The sequence below is a fragment of the Epinephelus lanceolatus genome, chromosome 4, assembly GCF_041903045.1.
Source record: "Epinephelus lanceolatus isolate andai-2023 chromosome 4, ASM4190304v1, whole genome shotgun sequence".
Classification (NCBI taxonomy): domain Eukaryota; kingdom Metazoa; phylum Chordata; class Actinopteri; order Perciformes; family Serranidae; genus Epinephelus; species Epinephelus lanceolatus.
In genome coordinates this window covers 32575607-32599295 of record NC_135737.1, presented here as the reverse complement: position 1 = coordinate 32599295, position 23689 = coordinate 32575607, and the positions used below count along the sequence as shown (strand labels likewise).

Sequence of the window (23689 nt, the reverse complement as noted above, 5' to 3'; positions counted from 1 at the left end):
TAGCTCCTAACTAGGGTAACAACAAAACATGATTAACAATGATTATGTGTTTCTTGATTCTGATTATACACTGATTATTGATACATTCAGCTGAGTAAAAATGAGTAAATATTTCCCACAGAAAGCAAATCAGTCAGTTATTAGAAAGCGAGTACAAGTGCAATGAACAGTGAATGCAAAAATCAGTAGCCCACAACACCAATATTCATTCAAACATAATATCAAGAAGAATAGTGGAGTGACTCTTGTAGTTTCCAGAGCCCCATGCAGTCGTCATGATGGATCTACAGGACATGAACGAGACAGAACATACAGTGAGAAGAACATTTCTGCTGTCAACCTGGAAAACATAACAGTTTTCAGCTGATATACCTTGGTCTCGAGAAGTGAAGTGATTATGACGAGGCCTTTCCATTCAGATCTGAAAATGAAAAGAAAGATGAACTTTGTCAACAATCTCATGTCAGAATGGGTGGAAAACCAAACAGCAGCTTACCTTGGCAGATGAAAGGCAGCTCTTTATGGCAGTCTTCGTCCAGCCACTTGAATTCTTGTGACCCTTCCACCTGGATGACCTTTCCACAGTGGTTGTTTAAGGGGTCGACAAAAGCGCTACTGCTCCAATGAGGTTCCTTTACTTTTTCCCCTGAAACCCACTGCCAGGGGACGTTTACACCAAAGATGGAGCGCTCCAGGCCAATCCACACTCCACCATCCAAGCCGCTCTTATTTTGTAGGAAAGAGTTCACTGCGTCCTGCACTCGCTGGTTGGTGATTTGAACCAGGGTGGAGTTCTCATTGTGGCAGTGCTGCAGGGCATCAATCCAGCTTTTGTGTTCCTGGTAGAACCGGAGACCTGCATCAAAGAGGTGACACTGAGAGTTTGTGCATGTCGCAACCAGGGGTGCTGCCAGAGATTTTAGACCCCATGAAAGAATATAATATTGGGCACCCACAGATCATCCTTATAGGCTACATTGTTGTAACAAACCACACCTGCAAAACCCATTTGAGGACCTGAAATATTAATAATAAATGTATGTTTGCAGGCTGGAGTCTCTACTGTAGTCCCATGGTAATCACCTCACATGTAGTCTACTGACATTGAGTACTGGTTTGTAACATGATGAATACATTGCACTTTATTACTGAATCATACTTAAGGTCCATCGTGTTAACCAGCTCATTGACTCTCCACTGCCCAAAGTCAAATGGTGTCAATTAGTTAGGTGTATGGATTTATATGGATTTGTCTTTTAAATAGCACATTCAAAACATTTTGTGCTTTTTCATCTAATTTATAGTTTTCCCTTATTTTAGATACATATTGAAACCTGTTTTACAAATTAAATCTCATTTTTGTTGTATACCCAGTTGTTGTGGGACAGTTGTCACTACCTGTTTATGTTGTTTGTGTATTCATGTTGTAACAATATTTAATGCTGCCTTCTTGACCAGGTCTCTCTTTAAAAAGACTTTAATGTCAACAAGACTGTGACCTCAGCAGCTTTCCTGTACAACGAGCACCTTCAACAAAAGGAGCATTGTCTCATGTACGCTGCTGACAAAGCCAATACATTTACATTCTCTTCTTGATAACTAATAAACATCACCCAGAGAGCAGATATTTGCATCCTGTAGGACTGAAAAAACCTCCTCACTGTTAGGTTTCTGAACTTGGATTTGCATGAAGTTCGTGGAAACAGGGAACTGGTGTTTTTAGCTTTTGGATGGACACAGAGGCCTCTATCATTTATTTTAATATGGGTAGATCCTGTTGCAAACACTGAATACAGTGGAAGAAACATGTTTCCAAAGAACGTCAGACAGAAACAACACACACAATGTTGATTTGCGTTCATCCAAAGCCTCAATATATATTGTAGGTTTTAACATCAATGTCAAAATGTACATTTTGCTGATTTATTGTTTTATACATCAGACAAACATGAAGGAATATGAAGAACTGTCAGCGTCAAACATGACACTACATGTTTAATTTGGGAAAAATTGAGAAAGCAAAACATTTCGTTTGCTTCAAGTTTGAATACATTCAGACAAATGTACACTACTCAGTAAAACTAAATGAATAGATTTAATTTAAATGTTGTTTCATGTCACCAGTATGGTATTGCCACAGTAGCACAGTGGGTGGTTACATTTGCTCATTTAGAGATGGTATCCAAGAAACAGTGAAGCATTAAAACAATTTGACCCTTAAGAAACGTCAGTCAGTCAGTCAGTCAGTCAGTCATCCATCCATCCATCCATCCATCCATCCACTGCTTATCTGGAACCAAGTAGTTGGGCCAGCAGGCTAATCAAGGTGCTTCAGACGTCCCTTTCCCCAGCAACCTTTTCCAACTCCTCCATGAAGGATGCTCTCTCAGCCTCTAACACACCTGGATAGCATGTCCCAGACATGCAGGATTGGGTTTAGGTCAGGAGACCACAGACTCTATCAGTACACCACAGAGATACCTTCGTCCTCAGGGAAGGTCGTGGACACCCCAGCTGTGTGGGGATGGTCATTATCTTACTTTAAAGGGATAGTTTGGATTTTCCTAAATGAGGCTGTATGAGCTACTCAGATATAGTCAGTGTATTATGTACAGTAGATGGCCGTCGGCACTCTCCCTGTTTGGAGAAGCAGATGGGAGTAGCACCACAGGAGCTCAGTAATGCATTGCTGTAAATGGGGGTTTGCAGCAAAACATATTTTAGCCTCTTTAAAAAAGGCCTACCAGTAAACTAAAGTTTGGAAATCTCCTCACACTTGTACCCTATGTTACAGTGTATACACATTACACACTGACAGTGTCTTTAGACTTAACATAACCTCCCCCCAAAATTAAAAGTCACTCTCAATCCCCTATAAACAAATGAGCACTCTGGTGTGGGTGTGTTTCTTTGGCCAAAAGGCGGAGGAGGTAAACAGCTCTATAAAATGATACACAGTGAAGATTCCAGTTCACATTTCCCTACCCACCCTCCTAACACATTTTACAGAGCCACAAGTCTTCATTTATTGGGTAAGTTTTTGATGAATTCATACAGCATTAACATCAGATGGATACTGTCATTTTGGCGTTTAATCATGTAGAACGACTTAATACAAGTAGATATATTTAGACTTAGATATTTTTATTTTGATGTAGAAAAGTTGTACATGGAAATTATAGATTTATTAGTGTGTTATTACACATTAGGTGCATGTTTGTCACATTAGAAATCAAGAAAAATCAAGACTCTTAAATATTTTTACTTCAACATATTGCATATTACATTCCCAACTAATGTTGCTGCAAGTTGAAATATGCAAATTATATTCCCATGAATAGATGAGCTAAATCTGGATCCATGGTGTGCTGTGCACTTCTCTCCTTAATCTGTAAACTTTTTTCTTTGGTTTCAGAAGCCATGGCACAGTTCATCCATCTCTTGCTGCTGCTGGGTATGTGTCATGTTGCAGCAACATATGTTTATGAAAGACAGGTGTGGCTGCTGGAGGGAAGCAGTGCCACTTTCCCATTTCCTAAAGATCACGGTCGAACCATTAAATACTGTGGCAGAGGAGGCATCAAGTGTGAATGTGTGTCGGGCATTTGTAAATCCAATAATGCCAGCCTCCCCGGAGTCACAGTGACTGACAGCACCCTGACCATGACCAACTTTACGCGAGAGAATGATGACATCAACCTCTGCTATGATAAATTACAACGGTGTGTGTATCTGAATGTGTCAATAGGTAAGCACTTTAATCATTTGACAAGCTGTGTTATCTCCTCAAACATATTAAAACATTATTTAGAGTTCCTCTGTTTTTAAATTCACATGCTTTTCAAATGTTCAAATACCCAGTTTCCTTAAATGAAGCTAATGTCAGAGGAGCCGGATGACTTATATTGTCACAGCTGAGGGAATCATTTCATGTTGAAATGAACTTGGTCTCCCACATGACAGACTGTCAGAGTGTCACTTACTACTTGAACTTAATTCCTGGCATGAAGCCCAACAAGATGTGAGCACTTAAAACACTTTATTAGCATGTTTGCAGGAGAAATGGATTTAACAAATTCACATAGAGGAAATGAATAATGAGGAAGTTAAAGAAATCTGTCTGCACTCTGACTCTAACTGTTTTTCTGGATTCTTCTATGTTTTTATTCATCAGGTTGTTCAGAGTCGCATTTTTTGACCTTTGAAAAAGGTCAAAACAAACACAGCAAGACGACTGTTGCTGACTGCAGGAGACTCTGTACTGAAGATCCCACCTGCCAATACTTCACATTTTATACAGAGTAAATATCTGTTGTGTGGACTCGTGGCCATAGAAAACATAATGAGCCAGCATATTTCTGTCATTTGATAAATATTTACTTTAAAAACACTATGTAGCAGCACATAACTGATGGGACATCTGATTCAACACAGATTTGTGATCAGCTTTACATTTTTCCCCACAGCAAGAAATACTGTTTCCTGATGACATCAAGAGATGACATGTTGATAGACCTTCATTCAGCCGCTGTCTCAGGGAACGACTGTGGTGAGTTAAACTATAAACTATAATTCTTTCCAGTCTTTATTAGTCCCACAATTTTTCCTTAAAAACCACAAAAAAGAAAAAGAAAATATCATTTGAAATCTGACTCTTAAAAGGCATCATATCCTTCTCTATGACTGTCTTATGACTAACATTTAAAATAATTATAATAATAATAATATTTAACATTAACAATAAAATATCTAAATATCCCGACCAAAGTCAAAGTAAATTTAATCAATACTTCAATCAATAATCATTTTATAATAATCAAATCAATAATCATGTCGATACTGCTCCAGTGAACCCAAAATCAGTCCCTCCTGGTCCGACCCCTCCCCAAACCTCAGATGAGGAAGAAGAAGGTGAGCAGTATTTCACTTATAGTAGCTATAGTTTTACCTAATGTTACTACTACTACTAATGATAATGATGATAATAATAATAATAATAATAATAATAATAATAATAATAATGTATTTAAGGTAGCACTTTAAATTCTAACCCCAAGTGAGATTTCCCTTTTCCCTATCATAGTATACCATATACTCCACACAATTACAGTGTTAGTGTGCATCAGTAGTATGTGCAGACCTCAGTGTTTTAAGTCATCCAAAATGTAATCACTACCTTAATCAATTCATGTCGATACAGCTCCAGTGAACCCAACATCAGTCCCTCCTGGTTTGACCCCTCCCCAACCCTCAGATGAGGAAGAGGAGGAAGAAGAGGAAGATGAAGGTGAGCAGTATTTCTCTGATAGTAGCTGTAGTTTTACCCAGAGCAATGATTGGGGCAGATAACTAATAATAATAATGATAATAATAATCATAATAATAATAATAACACTTTTCACTGTATGTTCTGTCTCTTTTGTGTCCTGTAGGTCCAAAATGCCAACAAATGGTATTCTGAAACTGAAAATGATGGTGTTTGCCTTCGCTACTGATTTTTGCATTCACTGTTCATTGCACTTGTACTCACTTTCTAATAACTGACTGATTTGCTTTCTGTGATGGTGATGTCATGATGTTCTGAGTTTAAGAGACAATGGTGGCAGAGGTAGAGCGTAGTGATCGGAGGGCTCTGCCAACAAGGCCTACAATGGGAGGGGAATGTGAACAGCATGAAAGTGAATGTAATATTGAAACAACTGAGTCTGCTCCAGGGTCCAGCTCAGTGTGTGTGTGTGTATGTAATCTATAAAGACTCACAGTTAATCTATTTCACGTTGAACTCTAATGGACTGCATTTTATTTACTGGTAAAGTGTGTGTAAAGATCTAATGAAACAAGCCTGAAGAAGGATTTTTATTCCACATTTCTTTCCCTGTAAAACCAATATTGTGATTTATTTAATGCAGGTTCCTATATAATATCATTTATTCAGTAAAGATAAACATGTTTAATCTCACCTCCTTCTCATCTTGTTTATTAATATCCTGTCTCTATTTTGAGGCCAGTTGCATGCCTAGTACAATGAGATCAATCTGTTGGTTTGATTTCACTGAAATACACTCTAAGGATCAACATTATCCTCTCATAACATCATTGCAGTTATTACATTTTGTGTATTTAGCCTAAATTTAATCAATACTTTCATCAGAAATCATTTCATGTCGACACAGCTCCAGAGACCCACCATCATTAACACTAGGTGAGATCTTACCTGAATGTTTCATCACATTCCTGTTAATACTTCACCCAAAAAGTCAGAATAACAATGGCGTCAAATTACATAAAGCAGGTCTTACTATATCATAGTATACCATATACACAATTACAGTGTTAGTGTGCATCAGTAGAATGTGCAGACCTCAGGGTTTTAAGTCATCCATCATAATAACATCAGTTAACCATCTTTATTCTCATTTAACAAAATTAGGTTACTGGTAACTTAAATTATTGGAACAACATGTAGAGAAAATACACATCTGGTAAATACTTTATGCATCCTTGTTTTTAGAATATCTACAGAGTTAGGTCCCATCAGTCTCAAACCAGTCCAGTTGAATATTGGTTAACAATTCAGTGACGTCACATTTAGTTATGTTGAAGAAAAAGGTGCAGCTATGTTCATTTAGTTGTGAGTGTTCAAATGTTTTTACATACAGTAGTCCTAATTGCACTTTGTATATATGTATATATATCATCAGAATCAGATGTAGATGCTTTACTATAAACTATGCTCCATCTCACTGGAGATTTGATTTTACTGTTAGCAGTTTTACACCAGGTACATGGAAAGGCACTGCTAAATAAAGACTGCCATCCTATGGCCACTTATGATAGTGCAGCTTTTGTTGGTAATAAGATCAGTGATGCATCTTTATTCTCAGTTCATTTAATCATGAATCATGTTACACACCAATGCTCAATGCCAGTAGACTACATGTGAGGTGATTACCATGGGACTACAGTAGAGACTCCAGCCTGCAAACATACATTTATTATTAATATTTGGGGTCGCTTGTGTTAAATGTCGGGCAGCGTTGGACAGATCAAACACTCCTGACTGTCACAAATAATGAAAATTATTAAAAAACATCACTGCTATGATGGTTCATAGGTACACGTGATGAATTAGTGGTACGGGCGCCGTTAATAGCCACAGCCGTGCGTAATGGTCGCGCGTCATGACAGCTGTTCTGTGTCATAACAGACTGTCTCTTCAGCGGCAGGTCTATTGAGTGGTAAAGCGGGCACTCATATCGATAAGCAAACGGATTTAAGGGTGCCTCTGCATCAATTCATGTCTCCCAGTTGGTGTGGAAACAAGGACCGTGCATGTACGTCCAGCTCCTCAATTACTATGTAAAACAGGATCAGGCGCACGTGAGGATTAATAAATCCATAAACTTTGTAGTGTAACACCTGGGCGTAACGGGACCCTCGCATAACTTTATCAAGCAGCAGTCAGTCAGGGGTTCAGACAGCGCGCTAACGGTGGTCCTGCGCGTCGGAGTCTGCGTAACCGGTCTTCTCGCGCTGGTGAAGTTTATTGGCAGCTCTTAAGTCAAGTGCATTACCGCTATCTCCTAAGCGAAGTCTCCAAAATGAAAACAAAATCACGGGGGTAATTGGTTAGTTTGAGGGACTGCGAAGTGACTATTGCCACCCAGAGGCAGGGCAGATGTGGAGCAAATTACCACGACGCTGTCCCCCTGCAACAAATAGCAAGCTAAGCTTCTGGAGCAGAATGTCAGTCAGTATTATTTGTGACAGCGTGAGAAATAGCGGCGCAGCGTGAGTGCGTGTGAAATCAATCATTTGCATCATGACAGATCTGAAGTTATTGCCATAATACAGCTGTTCTAGTAGTTGCTGGTAATCTGCAATCTTATGTCGTCCTGTTTACTCTCGTATAATTTTGTCAATACATTACACTTTATTATTGAATCATACTGCAGGTCCATCGTGTTAACCAGCTCATTGACTCTCCACTGCCCAAAGTCAAATGGTGGCAGTTATTCAGTATAAGTGGTAAATGGATTTGTCTTTTAAATAACAAACTGAAAACATTTTGTGCTTTTGCGTCTAATTTATAGTTTTTAATATATGTAATGCTGCCTTCTTGACCAGGTCTCTCTTTAAAAAGACTTGAATGTCAACAAGACTGTGACCTCAGCAGCTTTCCTGTACAACGAGCACCTTCAACAAAAGAAGCATTTTCTCATGTACGCTGCTCATATAGGCCAACATTTACATTTCCTTCTTGATAACTAATAAGCATCACCCAGAGAGCAGATATTTGCATCCTGTAGGACTGAAAAAAGCCTCCTCACTGTTAGGTTTCTGAACTTGGATTTGCATGAAGTTCGTGGAAACAGGGAACTGGTGTTTTTAGCTTTTGGATGGACACAGAGGCCTCTATCATTTATTTTAATATGGGTAGATCCTGTTGCAAACACTGAATACAGTGGAAGAAACATGTTTCCAAAGAATGTCAGACAGAAACAACACACAGACAAACCAAAAGGTTAACACATAATTGTCTGTAATGTTGATGTGTGTGCATCCAAAGCCTCAAAAATATTGTAGGTTTTAACATCAAAGTGAAAATGTACATTTTGCTGATTTATTGTGTTATAAGGATTGAGCTGTACGCCTGAGGATGAGACAAAGTGATGAGATAACGGTCTTGTGTGGGTGTTGTCAAACAACCTTGTCCTTGTCTCATGCTGTACTGCTCAGTCTGTCAGTAACGTCTCCATAGTCGGCTCACCACACTTGGAGACACATCAAACTGATGAGCTACCACCTGAACCCCTTCACCATCTTCCAGCAGTTAAACTGCTGTCACAGTCTCAGTCTGGTCAAAATGCTGTCTGACACCGCCAACCACCATCAGGAGACACCCAGCATTCACAATCCATTCAAAAACCATCATCCTGCCAATAGACTGGATAATTAGCTGATAAAAGGAACACAAACTCCATTCCGTATGTAGGGTGTGTTCACACAGCCACTCCTATAGGCATCGTCTTCACACTTTAAACCATTCAGACATAAAGCTGTTTTATACTGATTTAGGATGTGCTGTCAGTTTGCTTTGGCAAATCTTTTGTGGGTTTATATTTACCCTTTAATATTATACCAATATACCATTACATGTGCTTTTATCTTAAAAATGAAAACTAAAGTTTGGAAATCTTTTCACACTTGTACCCTATGTTACAGTGTATACACATTACACACTGACAGTGTCTTTAGACTTAACATAATCTCCCCCCAAAATTAAAAGTCACTCTCAATCCCCTATAAACAAATGAGCACTCTGGTGTGGGTGTGTTTCTTTGGCCAAAAGGCAGAGGAGGTAAACAGCTCTATAAAGTGATGCACAGTGAAGACTCCGGTTCACATTTCCCTACCCACCCTCCTAACACATTTTACAGAGCCACAAGTCTTCATTTATTGGGTAAGTTTTTGATGAATTCATACAGCATTAACATCAGATGGATACTGTCATTTTGGTGTTTAATCATGTAGAACAGATTAATACAAGTAGATATATTTAGACTTAAATATTTTTATTTTGATGTAGAAAAGTTCTGCATGAAAATTATAGATTAATTAGTGTGTTATTCCACATTAGGTGCATGTTTGTCACATTAGAAATCAAGAAAAATCAAGACTTAAATATTTTTACTTCAACATATTGCATATTACGTTCCCAACTAATGTTGCTGCAAGTTGAAATATGCAAATTATATTCCCATGAATAGATGAGCTAAATCTGGATCCATGGTGTGCTGTGCACTTCTCTCCTTAATCTGTAAACTTTTTTCTTTGGTTTCAGAAGCCATGGCACAGTTCATCCATCTCTTGCTGCTGCTGAGTATGTGTCATGTTGCAGCAACATATGTTTATGAAAGACAGGTGTGGCTGCTGGAGGGAAGCAGTGCCACTTTCCCATTTCCTTCACTTCGGACCATTAAATACTGTGGCAGAGGAGGCAGCAAGTGTCAATGTGCGAAGGGCTTTTGTAAATCCAATAATGCCAGCCTCCCCGGAGTCACAGTGACTGACAGCAACCTGACCATTACCAACTTTACGCGAGAGAATGATCACATCAACCTCTGCTATGATACCAGAAATACTGAATGTGTGCATCTGAATGTGTCAGTAGGTAAGCACTTTAATCATTTGACAAGCTGTGTTATCTCCTCAAACATATTAAAACATTATTTAGAGTTCCTCTGTTTTTAAATTCACATGCTTTTCAAATGTTCAAATACCCAGTTTCCTTAAATGAAGCTAATGTCAGAGGAGCAGGATGACTTATATTGTCACAGCTGAGGGAATCATTTCATGTTGAAATGAACTTGGTCTCCCACATGACAGACTGTCAGAGTGTCACTTACTACTTGAACTTAATTCCTGACATGAAGCCCAACAAGATGTGAGCACTTACAACACTTTATTAGCATAAAAAATAGTAAATCCCTGTGCACAGCGGCACAGTGCTTCTTCTAGGTGCCAGCTGGTGCAGGATAAATCACAGTCAAGAGTTGAAAAACTTCCAGCGCACACTAGAATATCAGGATTGACACAAAGTTTATTCAAAAATGTTTAACAACAAAAGGAGCGAACAACGCGATTCGCTTGTTGCGTCATCAGATTCGCCTACTTACTACTTGAACTTAATTCCTGGCATGAAGCCCAACAAGATGTGAGCACTTAAAACACTTTATTAGCATGTTTACAGGAGAAATGGATTCAACAAATTCACATAGAGAAAATTAATAATGAGGAAATTAAAGAAATCTGTCTGCACTCTGACTCTAACTATTTTTCTGGATTCTTCTATGTTTTTATTTATCAGGTTGTTCAGAGTCGCATTTTTTGACCTTTGAAAAAGGTCAAAACAAACACAGCAAGACGACTGTTGCTGACTGCAGGAGACTCTGTACTGAAGATCCCACCTGCCAATACTTCACATTTTATACAGAGTAAATATCTGTTGTGTGGACTCGTGGCCATAGAAAACATAATGAGCCAGCATTTTTCTGTCATTTGATAAATATTTACTTTAAAAACACTATGTAGCAGCACATAACTGATGGGACATCTGATTCAACACAGATTTGTGATCAGCTTTACATTTTTCCCCACAGCAAGAAAAACTGTTTCTTGATGACATCAAGACATGACATGTTGATACAACTTCATTCAGCTGCTGTCTCAGGGTACCCTGCTAGGGACGACTGTGGTGAGTTAAACTATAAACTGGAATTCTGTTCAGTATTTATTAGCCCCACAATTTTTCCTTAAAACCACAAAAACAAAAACAAAATATCATTTCAACGTGAGAAGTATTTCACGTATAGTAGCTATAGTTTTTCCCAATACTACTACTAATAATGATAATAATAATAATAATAATAATAATAATAATAATAATAATAATAATAATAATAATAATAATAGTAGATAGGTCTCCATCTCACTGGAGTTTTGATTTTACTGTTAGCAGTTTTACACTAGGTACATGGAAAGGCACTGCTAAATAAAGACTGCCATCCTATGGCCACTTATGATAGTGCAGCATTTGTTGGTAATAATATCAGTGATGCATCTTTATTCTCAGTTCATTTAATCATGAATCATGTTACACACCAATGCTCAATGCCAGTAGACTACATGTGAGGTGATTACCATGGGACTACAGTAGAGACTCCAGCCTGCAAACATACATTTATTATTAATATTTCAGGTCCTCAAATGGGTTTTGCAGGTGTGGTTTGTTACAACAATGTAGCCTATAAGGATGATCTGTGGGGCCCAAAATTATATTCTTTCATGGGGTCTAAAATCTCTGGCAGCACCCCTGGTTGCGACATGCACAAACTCTCAGTGTCACCTCTTTGATGCAGGTCTCCGGTTCTACCCAGAACACAAAAGCTGGATTGATGCCCTGCAGCACTGCCACAACGAGAACTCCGCCCTGGTTCAAATCACCAACCAGACAGTGCAGGACACAGTGGACTCTGTCATACAAAATGAGAGCAGCTTGGATGGTGGAGTGTGGATCGGCCTGGAGCGCTCCATCTTTGGTGTAAACGTCCCCTGGCAGTGGGTTCCAGGGGAAAGATTAAAGGAACCTCATTAGAGCAGTAGCGCTTTTGTCGACCCCTTAAACAACCACTGTGGAAAGGTCATCCAGGTGAAAGAGTCACAAGAATTCAAGTGGCTGGACGAAGACTGCCATAAAGAGCTGCCTTTCATCTGCCAAGGTAAGCTGCTGTTTGGTTTTCCACCCATTCTGACATGAGATTGTTGACAAAGTTCATCTTTCTTTTCATTTTCAGATCTGAATGGAAAGGCCTCGCCATAATCACTTCACTTCTCGAGACCAAGGTATATCAGCTGAAAACTGTTATGTTTTCCATGTTGACAGCAGAAATGTTCTTCTCACTGTATGTTCTGTCTTGTTCATGTCCTGTAGATCCATCATGACGACTGCATGGGGCTCTGGAAACTACAAGAGTCACTCCACTATTCTTCTTGATATTATGTTTGAATGAATATTGGTGTTGTGGGCTACTGATTTTTGCATTCACTGTTCATTGCACTTGTACTCACTTTCCAATAACTGACTGATTTGCTTTCTGTGGGAAATATTTACTCATATTTTACTCAACTGAATGTACCAATAATCAGTGTATAATCAGAATCAAGAAACACATAATCATTGTTAATCATGTTTTGTTGTTACCCTAGTTAGGAGCTAAAAATGATGGTGTATGCCTTCACCATCTGTGCTCAAGTTGGTGTGTTTAAGAGACAATGGTGGCAGAGGTAGAGCGTAGTGATCGGAGGGCTCTGCCAACAAGGCCTACAATGGGAGGGGAATGTGAACAGCATGAAAGTGAATGTAATATTGAAACAACTGAGTCTGCTCCAGGGTCCAGCTCAGTGTGTGTGTGTGTGTGTGTGTGTGTGTGTGTATAATCTTTAAAGACTCACAGTTAATCTATTTCACTTTGAACTCTGATGGACTGCATTTTATTTACTGGTAAAGTGTGGGTAAAGATCTAATGAAACAAGAGTGAAGAAGGATTTTTATTCCACATTTCTTTCCCTGTAAAACCAATATTGTGATTTATTTAATGCAGGTTCCTATATAATATCATTTATTTAATAAAGATAAACATGTTTAATCTCACCTCCTTCTCATCTTATTTTGGTTTATACATATAGCATATAGGAACAGTGTAGGATTCATAGGATTTAGTGGCATCTAGTGGTGAGGAGTGCAGATTGTAACCAGCTGAAGGAGAGATACCCCAGGTGAAAACAGCTTTTCATGAACTGGTCAGTTTTGAGATTTTACCCTTTTTTTTGCTTCTTTTTTCAGACTAGTGGAAAGAAAACATAACAATTACACATTTAGGTTTATTTTAGTTCAGATTTCAGTTCTGGGAATGTATGCAAATTTGTGCATACTTAATTAGATAATGCAGGATTTGCATATAAAGAATAATTGTCTTAATGTTAATAATCAGCTGCTGTTTGTGAAACATTTTGCAAACTGGTGTTGGTGGAGGTCTGGGTCTGGTCCCCTGTTGGAGCTAGAGCTGTCCTCAAAGCAGGCTAAGAAAGTGTATAGCTGGTCCTGGAGGGAGGGGTCAGTTGAGGTGGGGTTGCTGTTGCTCTGTTTGTAGTCAGTAATATTCCGTACACCTTTCCACATGGCATAGGGGTTGTTTTCACTGAAGTTGTCCTCAATGCATTGTTTGTATTCCTGCTTTGCAGATGTAATGCCTCTCTGCAGACTGGCCCTAGCCCTCCTGTACTCCTCTGTGTCTCCTGATGTCAGCGCTGTGTCTCGGGCTCTGAGCAGCTCTCTCACCCTGCTGTTGAACCAGGGCTTCTGGTTGGAGAACACTTTCATTTGTTGTTTATGAGGTTATGGTGTCAGTGCAGAATTAGATGTAAGAAAGGACTGTGCTGGTTTGGTGCTCAGTGTCTGGATGTTCAAAGAGTTCCCATCTAGGGTCCTTTAAACAGTCCTGCAGGGCTGAAGAGGCCTCTGCAGTCCAGACCTGCACAGTCTTTAACTCAGGTTTAGTTCTGCTGAATAGGGGCTTGTAGGCTGGGGTACATATTTTTATGATATATGTTTTGTATCCCCAGTTGTTGTGGGACAGTTGTCGCTACCTGTTTATGTTGTTTGTGTGTTCATGTTGTAACAATATTTTTCCTTGACCAGATCTCTCTTTAAAAAGACTTTAATGTCAACAAGACTGTGACCTCAGCAGCTTTCCTGTACAACTAGCTCCTTCAACAAAAGAAGCATTTTCTCATGTACGCTGCTGACATAAGCCAACATTTACATTCTCCTCTTCATAACTAATAAGCATCACCCAGAGAGCAGATATTTGCATCCTGTAGGACTGAAAAAATCCTCCTCACTGTTAATCTTAACTTGGATTTGCATGAAGTTCGTGGAAACAGGGAACTGGTGTTTTTAGCTTTTGGATGGACACAGAGGCCAAAGGTTAACACATAAGTGTCTGTAATGTTGATTTGTGTGCATCCAAAGCCTCAAAAATATTGTAGGTTTTAACATCAAAGTGAAAATGTACATTTTGCTGATTTATTGTGTTATAAGGATTGAGCCGTATGCCTGAGGATGAGACAAGGTGATGAGATAACGGTCTTGTGTGGGTGTTGTCAAACAACCTTGTCCTTGTCTCATGCTGTACTGCTCAGTCTGTCAGTAACGTCTCCATAGTCGGCTCACCACACTTGGAGACACATCAAACTGATGAGCTACCACCTGAACCCCTTCACCATCTTCCAGCAGTTAAACTGCTGTCACAGTCTCAGTCTGGTCAAAATGCTGTCTGACACCACCAACCACCATCAGGAGACACCCAGCATTCACAATCCATTCAAAAACCATCATCCTGCCAATAGACTGGATAATTAGCTGATAAAAGCAACACAAACTCCATTCCTTAGGGTTTGCACCAGTTGTCTTATTCTTCCCTTTCCTTTGCCCTCTTATTTCCCCTTCCTATTGTTAGTCCCGAGTTCGTCTTCCCTGACTGAGTCTGTATGTGTGTGTGTGTGTGTGTGTGAGCAGGTGGTGCAAGGAGCTGCAATCAAGTTGTCACACCTGCAGTCCATTTGGCACTTACCTCCAGCTGTATTTAGACCAGCTGTTCCCTCCAGCAGTTGTCAGTTCATTGCTTAACCCAGTGTGGTAAAGTGCTCAGCTCCCTGTTTGAGACCCAGTTTCTGTGTATAATTCTACTTACCTGTTTTGTTACCTTTGCTCCTGACCACAATCTTCTCTGTCTCCAGCCAACCATCACCAAGTCATCTGCTTCAGACCTTCCTTGCCTGCTGACTCCTTCACCTGCCTCAGTCAAGCCTCAAGCTGCCATCACCCTCGCCGCCTGCTCTGCTTCTCAGCTCCAGCAAGACTCTCTATATCCCCCTGGTGTTTTGGCCGTGCTCCATCCTCTCCAGGGTCCTCGCTATCTTTTGTTCCTGCAGCCTGCCAAAGAAAAGCCCCTGTGGTCCAATGACAACTTACCCTGCCTACCACATGGGAGACCTCAGTTCAAATTTTGCTCCGGCATTTCAGGTATTATCTACTCTGCCTCATTTCTATTTTAAATAAATCTTTTGAACCGAGTTCTGCTGAGTTGTCTACATTTTTGAGTCCACCCTTCATTTTAAATTTAACAGTAGGGGTATGTTCAGGCAGCTGTTCCTATAGGCATCTTCTTCTGTATAGAAAAGAAATGTGTCATTTCAAAGGAAGAATTAAACAGCCTCTTTGACCATCACCAAGCTCATGACTTCATACTCTGGGAATTCTGGCCTTAAGTGGTGTTAAGGTCAGAGGTGAACACTGGGGTAATGCTACTACTACCACCGATGATAATAATATTTTTAGCCTATTATTACTTTTCATTATGTATTTAAGGTACCACTTAAAATTTTGACCCCAAGTGACATTTTCCTTTATGTTCAATCACATTCCTGTCAATACATTTCACCCAAAAAGTCAGAATAACAATGGCATCAAATTACATGAAGTAGTTCTTACTATATCATAGTATACCATATACACAATTACAGTGTTAGTGTGCATCAGTAGTATGTGCAGACCTCAGGGTTTTAAGTCATCATCACAAAATGTTGGTAGTTAAAATAATGGTGATGATGATAGTATTACAGGACAAACTATATATTATACATATATACTGAAGCAATGAAACCAGTGAGGAAATGGAACAGGAAGCAAAGGACAGTGCAGGTACCTGCTATACTACATACTGCCCACATTATTTATTTACTCATGTTGCTTATTTATTTATTGTCTATTCATCATAATAATTTCAGTGAGGCATCTTTATTCTCATTTTGAAAAATGACTTTTAACTGGATTCAAAATTGAGGCAGGATATTAATAAACAAGATGAGAAGGAGGTGAGATTAAACATGTTTATCTTTATTGGATAAGTGATAATGAATAACAACCTGAGCACAGATGGTGAAGGTATACACCACCATTTTTAACTGCGGTAAAGTGAGCCGTCATTTCGTAACCATGGCAGCAATGACGCTGAGTGACACACCTGTCATTATGTGTCAGCCTCTTCTGCAAATTCTGATTTCATATTTCTCAGCTATGTCTCGTGAAACTCTTTTGGTTTTGGTACACACAACGCATGTTTGTCCAGAATCCTGCTTCACACTAACATGAAACTAAATTAAGCACCATTGTAGAAGTGATAAAACTGTAATACTCACCACCTGTGTCGACCGACTGGAGCACTACTGGTGAAGCTCTTGTTTGGGTTGGTGCCCAAAGTCAAATGGTGGCAGTTATTCAGTATAAGTGGTAAATGGATTTGTTTTTTAAATAACACATTGAAAACATTTTGTGCTTTTGCGTCTAATTTATAGTTTTTCTTTATTTTAGATACGTATTGAAACCTGTTTTATATCTTAACTCTTATTTTTTTTGTATCCCCAGTTGTTGTGTGACAGTTGTCGCTATCTGTTTATGTTGTTTGTGTGTTCATGTTGTAACAATATTTAATGCTGCCTTCTTGACCAGGGGCCTGTTTCACAAAACCAGGATAAGGGATTAAGCCGGGATATCTTGGTTATCCTGGATCAACTTATCCTTGATCCAGTTTCACAAAAGCAGGATAGGGGGAAGTGGGATATGTTTTGACATAAGTTACCATGGAGATTTATTCTGTGGAGCTAGCCTGCTCCAGACCAGGCTAAGTTCCAGGATTTATTTAATCTCATCCCTTATCTCAGTTAGCAGCTACCACAAATGGAAACTAATATTTATTCCACTTCACACTACACATTCTTATCACATTCAACGAGACCCACTGTCATTATTTAAACATTTGTGATCATTAATTGCAGTCATTTTAGATAAATGATTTTAGTAGAAAATTTAGTTAGACTATCTCTCTCATATATATATATATATATATATATAAATACAGTACAGGCCAAAAGTTTGGACACACCTTCTCATTCAATGCGTTTTCTTTATTTTCATGACTATTTACATTGTAGATTCTCACTGAAGGCATCAAAACTATGAATGAACACATGTGGAGTTATGTACTTAACAAAAAAAGGTGAAATAACTGAAAACATGTTTTATATTCTAGTTTCTTCAAAATAGCCACCCTTTGCTCTGATTACTGCTTTGCACACTCTTGGCATTCTCTCCATGAGCTTCAAGAGGTAGTCACCTGAAATGGTTTTCCAACAGTCTTGAAGGAGTTCCCAGAGGTGTTTAGCACTTGTTGGCCCCTTTGCCTTCACTCTGCGGTCCAGCTCACCCCAAACCATCTCGATTGGGTTCAGGTCCGGTGACTGTGGAGGCCAGGTCATCTGCCGCAGCACTCCATCGCTCTCCTTCTTGGTCAAATAGCCCTTACACAGCCTGGAGGTGTGTTTGGGGTCATTGTCCTGTTGAAAAATAAATGATGGTCCAACTAAACGCAAACCGGATGGGATGGCATGTCGCTGCAGGATGCTGTGGTAGCCATGCTGGTTCAGTGTGCCTTCAATTTTGAATAAATCCCCAACAGTGTCACCAGCAAAACACCCCCACACCATCACACCTCCTCCTCCATGCTTCACAGTGGGAACCAGGCATGTGGAATCCATCCGTTCACCTTTTCTGCGTCTCACAAAGACACGGCGGTTGGAACCAAAGATCTCAAATTTGGACTCATCAGACCAAAGCACAGATTTCCACTGGTCTAATGTCCATTCCTTGTGTTTCTTGGCCCAAACAAATCTCTTCTGCTTGTTGCCTCTCCTTAGCAGTGGTTTCCTAGCAGCTATTTGACCATGAAGGCCTGATTGGCGCAGTCTCCTCTTAACAGTTGTTCTAGAGATGGGTCTGCTGCTAGAACTCTGTGTGGCATTCATCTGGTCTCTGATCTGAGCTGCTGTTAACTTGCGGTTTCTGAGGCTGGTGACTCGGATGAACTTATCCTCAGAAGCAGAGGTGACTCTTGGTCTTCCTTTCCTGGGTCGGTCCTCATGTGTGCCAGTTTCGTTGTAGCGCTTGATGGTTTTTGCGACTCCACTTGGGGACACATTTAAAGCTTTTGCAATTTTCCGGACTGACTGACCTTCATTTCTTAAAGTGATGATGGCCACTCGTTTTCCTTTAGTTAGCTGATTGGTTCTTGCCATAATATGAATTTTAACAGTTGTCCAATAGGGCTGTCGGCTGTGTATTAACCTGACTTCTGCACAACACAACTGATGGTCCCAACCCCATTGATAAAGCAAGAAATTCCACTAATTAACCCTGATAAGGCACACCTGTGAAGTGGAAACCATTTCAGGTGACTACCTCTTGAAGCTCATGGAGAGAATGCCAAGAGTGTGCAAAGCAGTAATCAGAGCAAAGGGTGGCTATTTTGAAGAAACTAGAATATAAAACATGTTTTCAGTTATTTCACCTTTTTTTGTTAAGTACATAACTCCACATGTGTTCATTCATAGTTTTGATGCCTTCAGTGAGAATCTACAATGTAAATAGTCATGAAAATAAAGAAAACGCATTGAATGAGAAGGTGTGTCCAAACTTTTGGCCTGTACTGTGTATGTATATGTATATATATATATATATATATATATATATATATATATACATATACACACATACATACACACACTGTAAATAAATGATTAAAAAAATACACACCATTCAGTAACATGATGTTCCTTTATTGAATAGGATAAATCAAAGCAAGTAATCCATCAGTTCCTTTCAAAAGTGACGTCACACAGTGCTCTACAAGATAGAAAGCACTGAATCAAAGCATATTATTCATCACAAGAATAAATACACATTCTCAAAGGTCTGTATATAAAACACCCTGCATGTCTGCACACTGGAATAAATGCAGGACAAATCCATACTTAACAAATGAACAAATGTCAGGCCTGTATACACACAGTACACAGCACAATAAGCCAAATTAATATAAAATAACACAAATTCCTCTGCTATTGCAGGCCATATTCAACTTAAATGTGCAGAATGCATTTTAACTGAAATAATTCAAAACGTATTGGTCCCTGATCAGCCGACCACTGTCGTCATCCGGGAAGATGGCCGGATTGTCCCAGTCCACATCTGATGGCACTCTGGGGGCCCTCTCCTTCCTCAGGCAGGCCACATTGTGGAGGACAGCACAGGCCACAGTAATATCGCATGCTCTGTCTCAGATGGTGCAGACACTGGAAGCGTGCCTTCAGGAGGCCAAAGGTCATCTCGATCCGAGCCCTTGTCCTGGCATGGGCATCGTTATATGCCCGCTGTGCTTCCTGAGGGTCTGCGTAGGGTGTGAGGCAAAAAGGCTCGCAGGCATAGCCTCTGTCCCCCAGCAGCACACCAGAGAATTCACCTGTGAATACAAAATGTCATCATCACAGCCTTATCAATAGAGGGACATTCTTGACATAGCCTTGATTTTAAAAGTGGTTATTAATTGAGGTCATGTGGCTCACCTTGTGACAGGCGCCGATAGACTGCAGAGGACCGAAAGATTCGTGAGTCATGGACTGAGCCAGGCCACTTTGCCACAACATTGCTGATCAGGTAGTCAGCATTGCAGACCATCTGAAATTATAAGATGTAGACTATTAAACCATTCAATGCACATCACAAGCAATGTACAATGTTCATTAATGTCATAAAGTCATGTTCACCTGAACATTAATGCTGTGAAAGGATTTCCTGTTCACAAAATCTCCCTTATGGGCACCTGAGGGGGATTTTATTCTGATATGGGTGCAGTCAAGTGCACCAATGACATTGGGGAAACCTGCAACACAAAGCAATAAGTATCCTACTATGACTTAACACTTGTCCTGTAATTTGTACTTACAGTACTCTTACCTGCAATCCTATAAAAATCCTCTTTGATGTCACTGAGTCTTCTGTGTCCAGGGAAGGAGATGAAGACACCTGATAGTGATTTGAGGGCTAGACAGACACTACGCACCACACGGCAAATTGTGGCCTTGGCCAGGTTTTCAGCATCCCCCACTGAGTACAGGAAGCCCCCACTTGCAAAGAAGCGCAAGGCCACACACACCATTTGCTCAACACTCAGCGCATGGCTCTGTGCTGTGTGGTGTTGGATCCTGGGACCCAGCAGTCTGCACAGATATCGGATGCCATCTGCAGAAAACCTATATCTTTCGTGTAGGTGGTCATCAGGGAAGGCCAATGGGTTCGCCCTGTCCCTGAAGACCCTCTCCCGCCTGAAGGCTCTCCTGAGCACAAGAGCTTCTCCATCCACAACCTCTTGCAGGAATGGACACGCCATTGTTTGAGCAGGAAGGAACACACCATTTTGGGCCTTCATATAGGCTATTGGATCGCTAGATTTAATGAGGAACACCTTTGCACTCTCACAAGCTACAAATGGTTATCTAATTATCAGGATACCTATTGCCTTAAAGAATAGATAATTGATTAAAATGCTCCCTGTTTGACCTTCACACTGCTCAACTTCTGCCATAAAGTGTTTTGATATTTGGGAAATAGCATTTCAGGTACATTATGTGCATTTCTTTTTGTCTTAATACAGCCAGTCTTTGGTGTGTGACTTCTAACCAATCAAAGCACTTGGGGCTACCATAGAGATGACACTAGGCATTATGTCAGACTGTGGAATACAATCTGCAATCCCACCTAACTGTGCACAAATTAAACAAGCAAACACCACAGAAGGTCTTTTGATCTTTTATTTAAGATTCTTCTTCTTGAAGCTGGGTGAGGAAAGGAGAATAATAATTAATAGATTGTCTGTGTTACAGTCAGCATACAGTGTACACTGAAGGTGAAACTCACCTCCCGCTCAAGTTTTTTTATTTCAAGGTTCAGTTTCCTCAGTTTCCTCCTTTTAATTTCGGACTCCACGGAGAGGTCTGCCATCTGTCTTCTTTTGTATTCAATGTCCAGATCGGCCAGATGTATTTGCCGTTTCAGATGTGTGGCATACAGCTGTCTGATAGCTTGTGAGTTCTGTAAACACATAATAATCAGCACAGCAGGAATTTTGCATGATGGGAATGTACTTCCATAAATACTCACTATGTTGCAAGGCTGGCTTTCATCCTGTAGAGCATCTGGGTCCTGTTACAGAAATGACATTTTGTGTGGGCTCCAGATGATGATGACTTCTCACCATTGTAGACTGAATGAGTACTTTCATTTGACATGATACCTCAAACCTTCTTGAATCAAGAGACACAGTCTCCTCATCGACTTCATCTGCTGCTCCTGCTGCTCCACTGGTGCCTTCACCCTATCACATTTAAAAGGGATTCATATTAAAGCAAGCAGATGAGACATGCCAGGCTTACAGTATGACTTTGATGGAGGACTCACTGGATCATCATCCTCTGGTATTGGTGACGCCACTGTTGGAGGCTCCAACAGTGAGATGGTGTTTCCAGATACTGCAAGGTAAAACAGAGTCAGATAGTCCAAATGGATTCAATATGAATGGTTGGTTATGTCCCATGTAAAGATGGAAGAATGTACCTTTAATGAAGAGGGAGGCATCTTCCTGGGAGGGATTTATATTTGAGTCTGTCCCCCCAGGGATCCCCTCTAACACAGGCCTGCCTCTGTTAAGTTCCAGGGCTCTGTCCTCTGCAGGGGTGAGGTCAGCTGGTGGTCACCCACCACCCGTGCCTTGCTTGTGGGTTTTTTTTTTAACAGCTATAAGTACAGACAATATGTGAGTAGGCACCCTCTGGGTACAATGTACGCATGTGCATAGTATTTGTCAGGTCACTTACCATTCTGCAGGATGTTCTTATATTTGATCTTGACTTGTTGCCAAGTTCGTTTGGGCCCAGTCATGTTTAATCTAAGAATAATAAATTAATTAAGACAAAATAAATAACACACACACACACATAGATAGTGAATGAAATAACTGAGGAGCAAATATGTAGTTGCATTTACATAATTTCACATCTACAGTCCATTTCACTCGCAGTTTCATAATCAGAGTATAACTACGTTTTTGGGAATGTTAATTAACTATTTGGATTGTAATTGTGATGGATTCAGCAGGGTAGTGAGTGTGTGTTTGTGCAATACATACGCATTCAGGCGGTCTGCAATACTTTGCCATGCTTTCTCTCTTTGTTTGATGGCGGTGGCAGTGTTTCCTTTCTTTTTAATTTGTTCTTTTACCTCTTCGTAGGCCTCCATAATTATGTCCTGCTCCGATGGGGAGAAGTATGCTGCACGTGATGCCATGGTGAATCAGTGAATCTGTGATCAATTACAGGGTCTATTTAAGGAGCCATGTGCTGCAACTTATCCAGGATTAGTTTCACCTGGCTTGATGAATCCGTGTCTACTTATCCTGGCTTGGCGTTTGTGGAACCAATTAAGCCTGAACTCTGTTGTTTTGGATTGGTTGAGCCAGGCTTACTTACTTATCCTGGATGTCTGAATCCTACTTTTGTGAAACGGACCCCAGGTCTCTCTTTAAAAAGACTTTAATGTCAACAAGACTGTGACCTCAGCAGCTTTCCTGTACAACTAGCACCTTCAACAAAAGAAGCATTTTCTCATGTACGCTGCTGACATAAGCCAATACATTTACATTGTCTTCTTGATAACTAATAAGCATCACCCAGAGGGCAGATATTTGCATCCTGTAGGACTGAAAAAAACCTCCTCACTGTTAGGTTTCTGAACTTGGATTTGCATGAAGTTTGCATTCACAATCCATTCAAAAACCATCATCCTGCCAATAGACTGGATAATTAGCTGATAAACGAAACACAAACTCCATTCCTTATGTAGGGTATGTTCACACAGCCACTCCTATAGGCATCATCTTCACACTTTAAACCATTCAGACATAAAGCTGTTTTATACTGATTTATGATGTGCTGTCAGTTTGCTTTGGCAAATCTTTTGTGGGTTCATATTTACCCTCTAATATTATACAAATACCATTAGGCTACATGTGCTTTTACCTTAAAATTGAAAAGATAAACAGCCAAACTAAAAAGTTTGGAAATCTCCTCACACTTGTACGATGTTACATGTGTATACACATTACACACTGACAGTGTCTTT

General features: G+C 40.0%; 2 protein-coding genes across 5 annotated transcripts; both read left to right on the top strand.

The window, feature by feature from the left end:
- The first annotated feature begins 279 nt into the window (after positions 1 to 279).
- Positions 280 to 5959, top strand: LOC117259995 (uncharacterized). 3 transcript variants are annotated; one of them, XM_078167140.1, is made up of 7 exons: positions 280 to 3032; positions 3419 to 3748; positions 4175 to 4301; positions 4467 to 4549; positions 4849 to 4911; positions 5201 to 5287; positions 5433 to 5959. In XM_078167140.1, the coding sequence occupies exons 1-7, from the start codon at positions 2948 to 2950 to the stop codon at positions 5459 to 5461; spliced, it is 804 nt and encodes a 267-aa protein (XP_078023266.1). In that variant the 5' UTR covers positions 280 to 2947; the 3' UTR covers positions 5462 to 5959. The 3 variants fall into 3 exon arrangements, with proteins under 3 accessions (XP_078023266.1, XP_078023265.1, XP_078023268.1); XM_078167139.1 differs by having other exon boundaries at positions 3416 to 3748; XM_078167142.1 differs by lacking the exon at positions 4849 to 4911 and having other exon boundaries at positions 3416 to 3748.
- Positions 5960 to 9327: 3368 nt separating this feature from the next.
- Positions 9328 to 13189, top strand: LOC144462868 (uncharacterized). Of its 2 annotated transcripts, none has more exons than XM_078167520.1 (7): positions 9328 to 9463; positions 9848 to 10174; positions 10871 to 10997; positions 11163 to 11257; positions 11922 to 12281; positions 12357 to 12405; positions 12494 to 13189. In XM_078167520.1, exons 1-5 carry the CDS (start codon positions 9382 to 9384, stop codon positions 12155 to 12157), a joined length of 867 nt encoding a protein of 288 aa, XP_078023646.1. In that variant the 5' UTR covers positions 9328 to 9381; the 3' UTR covers positions 12158 to 12281; positions 12357 to 12405; positions 12494 to 13189. The 2 variants fall into 2 exon arrangements, with proteins under 2 accessions (XP_078023646.1, XP_078023645.1); XM_078167519.1 differs by having other exon boundaries at positions 9845 to 10174.
- The last annotated feature ends 10500 nt before the right edge of the window (positions 13190 to 23689 follow it).